Genomic DNA, 12044 nt, shown 5'->3' with positions numbered 1-12044 from the left:
ATCATCTCGTCTAATATATGTATATGTGTTATAATCTGTGGAACCTACAATTATTGAACAAATTTAAAATTTTTCAATTTCCGATCTAAATATCTGGTGAAATTTTCAAGTATCTACGACTTATAGTTTTTGAAGTATAACAAACAATATTTAAATTCGTTTGACTCGTTTGAGGATAAATCGTTATCATTACGCGTTTTCATAAAAATTTAAAACTCAAACGCTCAAAACATTTTTCCTCTGATGACGCTTCAAATATTCTCTATAGCTATTTGATGCAAAACTTATGGAAAACTTGGTGTTAAATTTTATAACCTTAGATAAAAATACAAACAATATTATGAATTTTGAACTACAAAATAATTTGCAAATATTCATGGTTTTGACGAATTTCTATCAATATTTGAAATGCAAATGCTAATAAAAATTTGATTTGAATTTTCGGTGGACATTTTTTTTATGATGAAGATTGACAAATTTGTAAGGAATCTTGTATTAAATTTTCAAATCTTAGATTTAAAAAGAAAATTTTTTATAAATTTCTAGGATAAAATAATTTACGTATTTTCGTGATTTTTACGTATGTTGTCAAAATTAAACTTTGAATGCATGTAAAAAAAAAAAAAATGTGGCTCTATATTTCTTTTATTTTTCAACTGTTATTGTAAAAATCTATTATGAGCCTTGTATTAAATTCTCAAATCTTAGAATTAAAAAGAAAAACTTTTATGAATTTCGATTTAAGATGATTTGAACATTGCCGTAATTTTTATGTATTTAGTCAAAATTTGAACTGTAAATGCTTATAAAAAAAATATGTGACTATATATTTCTTTTATTTTTCAAATGCTATTGTAAAAATATTTTAGGAGCCTTGTATAAAATTTTCAAATCTTAGGTATAAAAAGAAAAACTTTTATGAATTTCGATCTAAGATAATTTGAACATTGCCGTAATTTTTATGTATTTTGTCAAAATTTGAACTTCAAATGCTAATAAAAAAAAATTGTGCCCATGTATTCTTATAATTTTTTATTTATTTTAAGAATAACTTATGAGAAACTTTGTATTAAATTTTCAAGTATTTTGATTGGGCCAAAAAAATTTTATAGACACTTCAAAAAAATGTTTTCAGACAAATTAAAAATTAAAGTCGTATATAAATATCTCAAAAAAAGTCAAAATATTTTTAAAATTAAATCATGTAAAGAAAATGCTAATCTAAATAACTGATAAAATTTTCAAGTATCTACGACTTATACTTTTTGAATAATAACAAATATTTAAAATCTTTTCAGGATAAATCGTTATCGTAACGCTACTTCGTAAAAATTTAAAATTCAAACGCACCTCAAATTTTTCCTATAATGACGCTTCGAGTTCTCTCTATAGCTACTTGAAGGAAAATTTATGGAAAACTTAGAGTTGTATTTTTAATCCATAGTTATAAACGCAAAAAATTTTATGATTTTTCAACTTCAAAATTACTTGCAAATTTTCGCATTTTCGACAGATTTCGTAAACTATAAATGCTTATAAAAAAAAATTGTGACTTACGATTTTTAATTTTTTTTAGCTGCAATAAAAACTCATAAGGAACCTTGTATTAAATTTTCAAGTTTTTTTGGTCATCCATCATTTTTACCGACACTTACTTTAAAAATAATTCTCATAAAAATCAAAAATTCCAATGGTCTATAAATAATTCAAAAAGTCAAAAAATTTTGAAAATAAAACTGTATATAGATAACACTAACATAAATATTTGGTGAATATTTCAAGTATTTACAGTGATTAGTTTTTGAATTACAACCATATAAAAAATTCGATTTGGTCGAAAACTGATTTTGCGTAAAAATTCCCGTTTTTCTATCATTTTTTTTTTTTGGTTTTTCTCGATTTTTTTGAAAACTGTTGGAAAATGTTTACTTTTGACCTCTATAATGCACCAAGCATCTTCAATTTTACATCGGAAACCACTCCCAAAGTTTGAAATTTCCCTTTAAGATTCTGAACGAAGTGATGAATGTATTGATTTTACAATGATGTGTGTTTTTTTTTTGTTTTTGTGTCTGTGTACAGTATAACCAGTCGAAATAATGCTTAAATTTCAAACTTTGGGAGTGGTTTCCGATGTAAAATTGAAGATGCTTGGTGCATTATATATTATGTATACATGATTACTACACTAATTGATTAACCATGCCTTATGCAAAATGTGTCTTAATTGAAAAATAAAATATTTGTTTCAAAATAGAATATATGACAATATTTAAATATAATATATCATAGACTGACACATCATCTCCGTTAAGAATCGTTTTTCGTATACAATGATACCTATCATTGCATTCAAATTTAATCCCATCCATTACAGTAACCTACTGTACAGCAGAGCGACATCCACGACTTACCCGCTTTTTTTTCCTTAATTTTTAGTTGGTTTTTCTCGATTATTTAGAAAAGTATTAAGAATTTTGACCCCCCCAAAGTACCAACTAGATTCACTTTCTGATCTAATGAGGTACTGAAGTCAAATATCTAAGCACTTTTACTGCCCCAAAACGTGATGAGGATGACGGACACAAAAAAAAAAAACACACACACATCATGATAAAATCAATACACATTCATCACTCTATTCAGAATCTTAAATATGTATATGTTTGACGTTTGTTGTATATGAAATATGTTATATATTATTTTATGTTATAATACCTTATTGTGCTGAAGATCAAGCATTGAAGTATTCAAATATTGCTTCAAATAAAAATCATTATTTTTATTTTAATCGTTTGGCAGTGGACTTTTCTGGTTATTTATAAAATATATATAAATATAAATATATATACCTATATAATATATATTATATTAATCGATGTCAATTTTCGCGTGATAAGCGTTTAACGATAGAAAGTACCTTATAGTTGTACAAGCCGTTATGCTGAGAGCAAATATTATTATGGTTGTCGGTGATTTGGGATATTTTCAAAAACTAATAAAAATTAGTTTTTTGGTCAAAAACCAAGTGTCGGTGAACTAGAAACGAACCGTTATAACATGGCAAATTGGATTCAATGCGTCATCGATTGTCCAATGTATTTTGAATTTTTGATACATCTAATATGGTGTTATAATATCTCCGAAGATTTATTTGGGAGGGGGCATGTGAAAAGTCACTGTAAAATAGGTTTGTTAAGTTTGAATTATATGATGAATTTTTTAAAAATTGAATTTAAAAATTTGAAACTTATAAAATTAAGCCTTTCCTAGGTATTTTATTAAATATTTTTTTACTGCCATTAAAACAACCTATGTCTACGCTATCGAGCTCTTGCGAACAGTTGACCCGACAACTCGCACCGTACAACGGTTGTTACCACTTACAATATTAATAAATAAAGAAAAGGAATAATAGTATCATATATGAATATTGTTTCTAGACAACATGTATTGTTCGTTGCAGATAATAATAATAATAATAATAATAATAATAATACACAATATAATGGCGAGGACGTCTCCTGCTAATAATAATTAAGTAATAATAAGGGGTAATACAAAATACAAACTATACAACGTATAATAATATAATATGAGAAATATTATGGATAGGACTTATCACTGTATCCAGGTGTCGTACCGGAACGCGTAGTGGACAGCTGACGGAACGGCCGTTGACCTATATTCGTCGTATTTATAAACGCCGCCGACGTCCGCGTAGGCAGCGAGTGACGGTGATGGCAGCGAGGGGGTCGCGGTGTCGACGACGGCCTATGAACCGGCGGAGAGTGGCGGTGCCGAAGATGGCGAATACAACGGCGGAGAATGACGGAGTCGATGACAGCGTATGTGCACCTCCAATTAACGTCCGCAACGAGTCGCACCCGACGAACAGCTCACAACAATCGCACACGACGACGCACACGATTAGACTGGCAAACCACCCACGATCGGCAGCGTCTCCTTAGACTATGGAGCACCCGCGGGTCGTATGCGTGCGTGTTCCACCACAACGTATGACGGTGTAATGCGTTCGGCGGCAGATGACGGATGAAAGCCACTTCAATCGAACGCGCCGTGCACAAACAGAACACGTGATTTCGTATTGACGCTGTGGGTTTCAGCGACGTCGTAAGACGCGCAACACGATAAACCACGAAACCACAACAACTTGCGGCAGACTGCTCGTTGTCGCGTACGCACGTATGTCCAGCGAAAACCTGATGGTGATAACGAACGCGCGACAACAGGCGATACGGGCAAATTTCTAGAACATTCGTCGTCCGTCGCGCGCTCACGCGGACCGGTTCGAGAAAAAAGGCGGCGGCTGAACATGCTCCCCCATGGGAAGCTCCGCTTCACATTATCCTCCGACGCCACTGATGATAAGTACCTATTATTTTACATAATTCAAAATGACAATAAAAATATAATACAGTAAAATTAACAATACAACAACATGAAATGTGGTTACATGCCCTCAAAGGATACATTTTTTTTTTTTTAAATTTTGATACGAGGAGTCCGGCCCCCCCGCAAGAGCTCTGAGCGGAACGGTTTAAATGATCGATTTGATCCCCTCAAGTCAAGTGCAACCGCAACAACGGTCACTGAGTGGCTGGTAACAAAACTAACTTTACGACAGGGCGAACCATGGATCCCTGTTGTGTGCTGACGCGGACCACTCGAACTACACCATCCAAGCCTGGCATGAGTTCGATGACACGCCCAAGGCGCCACGTCAGTGGTGGAGAATTGGCATCTTTAATGACCACCATGTCGCCTAATGCGAAAGAGGGTGCGTCCGAAGACCATCGATGACGGCATTGCAGCGTCTGCAGGTATTCGTCTCGCCACCGTTTCCAAAAGGCCTGAACACACTGGTGTAAGAGTTTCCAGCGATTAGCAATAGATAGTCGACATATGGACCCGTTGTCTTCACTCGTGGGAATTGTCAACAGGGGTTGCCCAATCAAAAAATGACCCGGAGTCAAGCAATCTAAATCTGAAGGATCGGTAGAAGTCGGTGTCAACGGCCGGGAATTTAAAATAGCTTCAATCCGACAGATTATTGTGGTAAACTCTTCTAGAGTGAAGGTGTGCTCCCCCATCACTTTCACCATCAAGGATTTCGTTGAACGCACAGCAGCCTCCCATAATCCCCCGAAGTGCGGCGCACTAGGTGGGTTGAAATGCCATGTAGTTCGAACAGAGGCGGAGATGTGATCACGATTAGCAACATCATTGATCAAGTCATTAAGTTGGCGAGCAGCGCCAACGAAATTGGTTCCGCAATCTGTGTATATGTCGGTGGGAATGCCACGTCGTGCGACGAATCGATCTAAAGCCGCTAAAAACGCCTTGGTTGACAGGTCTGATACCACTTCTAGATGAACCGCTTTGACGACGAAACACACAAAGACGGCGATGTAGACCTTGTATTCCCGGGACTTGCGCAGGCGGTTTTCTGTCATCTTAAGTGGGCCTGCAAAGTCAATGCCAACCCGGGAAAACGGACGACACTCGGACACTCGTGATCGAGGGAGATCAGCCATCACTGGCTGAGGATGAACTGCTGCTATACGGACACATCTTGTACATTTACTGATAACTGACCGAATAAGGGAACGCAATGACAAGATCCAAAATTCTCTGGCAATGATACTTGTTAACACGCGGGGCCCACTATGGAACGTGACTTGGTGCCAATGGCGAACTATCAACATGGACAGGTGCGACGACTTCGGCAACAACATTGGGAATTTCTGTGCTTCTGGCAAATCTGAGTAACGTAGGCGACCTCCTACGCAAATTAGCCCCTTTTCATTTATAAATGGTCTTAAGCGAGCAAGGACACTATTGGACACCTCCGAGTTCACCGACAGTTCTCGATGAAGAGCAGGGAATGCAAATTGCTGAGCCGAGCGCGTAATTGTAACAATAGCGGCATCTAGATCGCTGCGAGAAAGCCAAGAATTTTGAACTAATGGTCGGCCGTGACGACAACAATATATGAATCTTTTTACTCGAGCCACAACACGTATCATTTGAGTATAGGACGAAAATCTATTGAACCATTCACTCTCTGGTTCAATTGTGGTGAGGACTGTTTGGGTAACCCTTAGTTCGGGTAGTTGATCTACGGGGACTGCATGAAAGTCAGTAGACCAGGTTTCTATTGGAGAGTGCAAACATCGTGGTCCTTCCCAATACAGTTGGTGATTAAGTAGTTCTGATGGAGTGAGTCCGCGAGAAGCGCAATCTGCTGGATTGTCAGACGATCCAATATGGAGCCACCGAGACGTGGGCAACAGCGACTGAATTTTATGCACTCTATTGGATACAAAAATTTTGAAAGACTGATGGGGTGCCGTCAACCAGCTTAGAACGATGGATGAATCAGACCATGCAAATGTGTGTGTAATATTAAGACGAACACTGAGCGTGAGCTGGATACGATGTAGCCATTTTGACAACAACACAGCGGCACATAACTCCAGTCGAGGAATAGTCACTGATTTCATGGGAGCCAACTTAGTCTTGGAACCTAGCAATACTACTGATCTCTGATCATTGGTGTCCTCAAGTCGGATGTAAACCACTGCCGCGTATCCCTTTTCCGAGGCATCACAAAATCCGCATAGAATACATCGACTGCGTAGGCGCGTACCTATGAAGCGGGGTACCTTTAAATCTGATAGGATGTGCAGGTCTGCCACAAAATTCCGCCATAGCTCAGCCAGATCATCCGGCAAGGTTTCATCCCATGACACGTGGGACGACCATACCCTTTGCATAAGGTGTTTCGCAGCAAATATCGTCGGGGCAAGGAATCCAAGTGGGTCAAAAATCTGGGCGATCAGAGAGAGCATCCCGCGTTTTGTTTGAACGACTGATTCGAGTTGGAATGCATAATTGAAACTGTCCTCACGGTGGTCCCACTGAAGCCCTAAGACCTTTACTCCGGATACATCGTTACCGTCGAATGATGTCGATCCAGTGGCACGATCTTCTGGGGCAACACAATCCAAAACCTCTCTGTTATTGCTCGACCATTTTTTTAATTCAAAACCAGCACCAGCCATTATGGAAATGATAGATGATTGCAATTCTAAAACTTCTTTCTCCGAGTCGGCACCAGTGCATATATCGTCAACATAGGTCTGTTTGAGCAGTGCATACTGCACAGCCGGACAATCTTTACAATCCTGTTCAGCGACCGATTTGATAACCCGCATAGCAAGATACGGAGCACAATTGACACCGTAGGTGACGGTGTTCAGCTCGTATTCTTTGAGTTCAGCGAATGGCGAGTCCCGCCAAAAAATATGCTGGAATGGTCTGTACTCGGGATTGACCAGGATCTGTCGGTACATCTTGCACACGTCAGTGGTAAATGCATAACGAGACAAACGGAACAATAATAGAATATCAACTACATCTTGCTGCAACTTGGGACCTGTAAGCAGACAATTATTCAAGGAAGTGCCAGTGGACGATGCTGCCGAAGCGTCAAAAACGACGCGAATTTTCGAACTAGGGACCGATGATCGGTATACGGCATGGTGTGGGATGAAATAACGTCCGGGAGCAGCCGCAACAGTCATATGGCCTAGGCTGATGTACTCGGACATAAATTGTACATACATGTCGCGGAGTCGAGGATCGGCGTGGAGCTTGCGCTCTAAATTCTCGAAACGCTTCAGAGCTATAGCACGAGACCCATGAAATGCGTCGGAGGTCACCTTTTCACGGAATGGTAATGGAACCGTGAAACGGCCTTCGGGATCACGAGAGCACTCGTTTCGAAAAATGGCCTCACATTTACCGTCAACAGTAAATGTTTCCGGAGCTGCATCCGGCTCTTCCACATGCCAGAAACGATCCATCAAGGATTCTATCGAAGTTGTCAACGAGACAGGAATGGCATGAAAGGCTGACATGGCATTTGAGGGAACTGGTCCAATCAAAATCCACCCGAAGATCGAGCCAAATGCCACTGGATAAACGTTTCCCACCTCAACACGCTTGCCGTTCAACGCAGAAGAAAAAATATCAGCACCCAACAGTAAATCTATTGGTGATGGTGTAGCGAACGATGGATCGGCTAAAGCCAAATGTGTGAATTTCTGGGCCACGATTTCCGGTAGGGATTGACGAGGCATGTCAGACGTGATAGTCGGGAACACCCAAGCCTTCACAGAAATGATCGGCTCGTCCGCGAATCGGGGTTGGACTGAACAATTGACGATCCCTTCAGTGCTTGCAACAGGCGCACCAGATAATCCAGTTACAGGGGCCGTCCAAGGGGTTTTTCGGAGACCAAGACGCGCCACACAGCTCGTAGTAATAGCGCTGATCTGCGATGCAGAGTCAATCAACGCGCGAACTGTATGTAGGACACCAGAGGAATCGCGGATATGTACTAATGCTGTACCGAGCAATATCGAACGCGATTCGGAGAGACCGCACATTGAGGTGGCCGCAGTCAAGTCGAATTCGTTCTTCGAGCCCGCGGGATCCTTCCCTTGGGGTGGCGGCTGATCTTCGTGAATTAAAACGTGGTGCTTACGGGAACATTTCGAACACTTTACCTTGGACGAGCAACGGTTCGACCAGTGCTTATCACTCAAACACAAGAAACAGATGCGCTGTTCACGGACCCATTGGACCCGTTGCTGAAGAGGCCAACCCTTAAACCTTGAACACGCAGAAACAGCATGTGCACCACTACAACATTTACATACGGACGGCGGAGTCCCCGAGGTCACAAAGGATGATATGTCACCAGGTTTTTGAGATCTGAGCGAAGCATTCTTTTGCACGTGCTTAGTGGCTGGTCCGAGAGATGCTGAGTGTCCAACACGTTCTAATACTGCCACGCGAGCCTTTAGAAATGTGAATAAGGATGAAACTGTGGGATAATCTTCATGACAATTGGTTTCAAAAAGCGTTCGGCAAGACAGTGGTAGGCAACGGGAAGCGATTGAAAACAATATAAAGTCTCCCATGTCGGGAATATTCAATGACCTCAGTACCGACACGCCCTCGTCAAAGGTGGTGATAAATTTCGTGAGACTTGCCAGCGATTCTTCGGATGACCTGGGTGCAGCTAGAATTTTTTCAACAACAGCGCTAGCCAACATGCGAGGCTTATCATACCGTGACTCCAAGGTGGCCCAGGTAAGCTTATACGCGCTGGCAGAAACGGGAATCCCGCGTACTGCATCGGCAGCGTCCCCTTTCAAACAACCACGTAAATAATATAATTTGGCGCTATCAGTGGTGCGAGGTTTCTTATCTACCATATCGATAAAATGATCACGAAAGGCCGGCCATTTATAAATATTTCCGTCAAACACGGGTAGAGGGATCTCAGGCAAACGTACATAAGCAGAGTCTGAGGTTGGTAAGTTCCCACAATCCGTCGGATCTATATGTGACGTATTGACGACACGCTCAGGTTGCGATTGATCTGCGTTTCCACACCCCTGGGATGCTGGTTCGGACCTGATACTCTGATTTAACACGGACTCTGCTCCTACGGAACCTGGTTGCGATTCATAATTCCGTAATATAGATTTGGAAAAAGATATGAACCCACGAACTTCCACCTTAAGTGCACCGGAATATTGACCACTTAAACCCAAATCCAATAATGAATTTAAGAACGCATCATCTTCGGCAACAAAGTCCGCCCATAACAAATCCAGATCATTAGTGGCGATTACTAATTGAGAATATAAATTACCATCTTCCGCAGCCTTCTGTGCTAATTGATAAATAGACCGAATTTCTGCGACGATCGTATCACGTTTTATTGATGCCCTTTCCTTGGCACGCATATCACGAGCGTTGTTATCAGCGGTGAGCGACATGATGTAACCAACAGAAAAATATGTCGCAAGGTATACAAAAGAACTACTGAAATATTATATAAAATATAACGTCGCGCGTGAAAATACGAAACCGGCTATAATAATAATAATACCCGGCCTAAATATACAAATAATTACACCAATACCTATATTTAACCCAAGGAACGAACAAATAACCTACGGCGCTAATTAATGTCTGAAATAATGTCCAGAACCACGCTCTGCTACCAAAATGTCTACGCTATCGAGCTCTTGCGAACAGTTGACCCGACAACTCGCACCGTACAACGGTTGTTACCACTTACAATATTAATAAATAAAGAAAAGGAATAATAGTATCATATATGAATATTGTTTCTAGACAACATGTATTGTTCGTTGCAGATAATAATAATAATAATAATAATAATAATAATACACAATATAATGGCGAGGACGTCTCCTGCTAATAATAATTAAGTAATAATAAGGGGTAATACAAAATACAAACTATACAACGTATAATAATATAATATGAGAAATATTATGGATAGGACTTATCACTGTATCCAGGTGTCGTACCGGAACGCGTAGTGGACAGCTGACGGAACGGCCGTTGACCTATATTCGTCGTATTTATAAACGCCGCCGACGTCCGCGTAGGCAGCGAGTGACGGTGATGGCAGCGAGGGGGTCGCGGTGTCGACGACGGCCTATGAACCGGCGGAGAGTGGCGGTGCCGAAGATGGCGAATACAACGGCGGAGAATGACGGAGTCGATGACAGCGTATGTGCACCTCCAATTAACGTCCGCAACGAGTCGCACCCGACGAACAGCTCACAACAATCGCACACGACGACGCACACGATTAGACTGGCAAACCACCCACGATCGGCAGCGTCTCCTTAGACTATGGAGCACCCGCGGGTCGTATGCGTGCGTGTTCCACCACAACGTATGACGGTGTAATGCGTTCGGCGGCAGATGACGGATGAAAGCCACTTCAATCGAACGCGCCGTGCACAAACAGAACACGTGATTTCGTATTGACGCTGTGGGTTTCAGCGACGTCGTAAGACGCGCAACACGATAAACCACGAAACCACAACAACTTGCGGCAGACTGCTCGTTGTCGCGTACGCACGTATGTCCAGCGAAAACCTGATGGTGATAACGAACGCGCGACAACAGGCGATACGGGCAAATTTCTAGAACATTCGTCGTCCGTCGCGCGCTCACGCGGACCGGTTCGAGAAAAAAGGCGGCGGCTGAACAACCTACGATGAGCCTTGTATTAAATCAAACCGTTGTACTTAAAGGGATCGAAGGACAATGATCAATTTATAATATAATACAATAGTAAAAATATGATTCTGTTTTTAACAAAAGCCTATATAGGCTATAAGTGGTAGCGTTTAGCGTCTGTCCATAGTTAATTGTAAGTTCTTATCATAAACCATACATTAATGTAACCAAAATAAAACCGTGAATTTATTCTTCTAGGCGAAGATTTGTGTGTTTAATTTATTGACAACTCATATGTAGTAAGTACTACCTATGTAGTATGTAGTAAAAATCATGGCAAATAAGATTCTATTATTTGTCATGGTAGAAACTACACAACGTGATGTCGTGATACGTCATACACAGATTCAGTACTCATCAAGGTTTATAGATAATAAAGGTTGCCTCATACCGGAATTCTGTTAAAAATGGAAGTGGGGAAAATTGCACTGTGACGTCAGCCGTCGTACAAAATTATTTGTTTACCATAACACGTTATAGTACGTTGATGGTTGATTTACGTTTTACACTGAATTTATTAGTTTATTAATTAACTATCAGCTAAATTAGTTTGTTTTAATGGAAACTCTGGTTTAATAATACCTAATGAATTCAAAATTAAAATGTTTAGGGTTGAAAAGCTTTATAGAAAAATTACAAAGCAACAAATTCCTAAAGGGCCAGGAGTTGTCAAGAAACTAACAAAAATTTTTTATCTCTGATGGAAATTGCAAAAAAATATAATCCTGTTGTGCAGACTTATATTAAACAAAGAGTACTCATCTAGATGAAATATTTAAATGAGCATTCCAGCAAATTATTAAAAAAAAGAAAGCAAAATCTTAACTTTACAAGCTCCAAAAACTAAAAAGACTGATGACTTAATTGTGAAAATATTA

The 12044-nt window shown here is 40.0% G+C and overlaps 1 protein-coding gene across 1 annotated transcript; it reads right to left on the bottom strand.

Moving 5' to 3' along the window:
* Positions 1-4610: 4610 nt before the first annotated feature.
* Positions 4611-9881, bottom strand: LOC107164278 (uncharacterized). The gene has a single exon (XM_015512034.2). It carries the CDS (start codon positions 9879-9881, stop codon positions 4611-4613), a length of 5271 nt encoding a protein of 1756 aa, XP_015367520.2.
* Between the last annotated feature and the right edge of the window lie 2163 nt (positions 9882-12044).

Source organism: Diuraphis noxia, unplaced genomic scaffold, assembly GCF_037042655.1.
Source record: "Diuraphis noxia isolate RWA-SAM2 unplaced genomic scaffold, SU_Dnox_SAM2 contig0001, whole genome shotgun sequence".
NCBI lineage: Eukaryota > Metazoa > Arthropoda > Insecta > Hemiptera > Aphididae > Diuraphis > Diuraphis noxia.
The sequence above is the reverse complement of the archived record's forward strand: the minus strand, read 5'-3'. Positions and strand labels throughout refer to the sequence as shown.

What these genes read in the sequence shown, in the direction of transcription:
- LOC107164278 (XM_015512034.2), bottom strand. Translation starts at nt 9,881, where the DNA reads ATGTCGCTCACCGCTGATAACAACGCTCGTGATATGCGTGCCAAGGAA.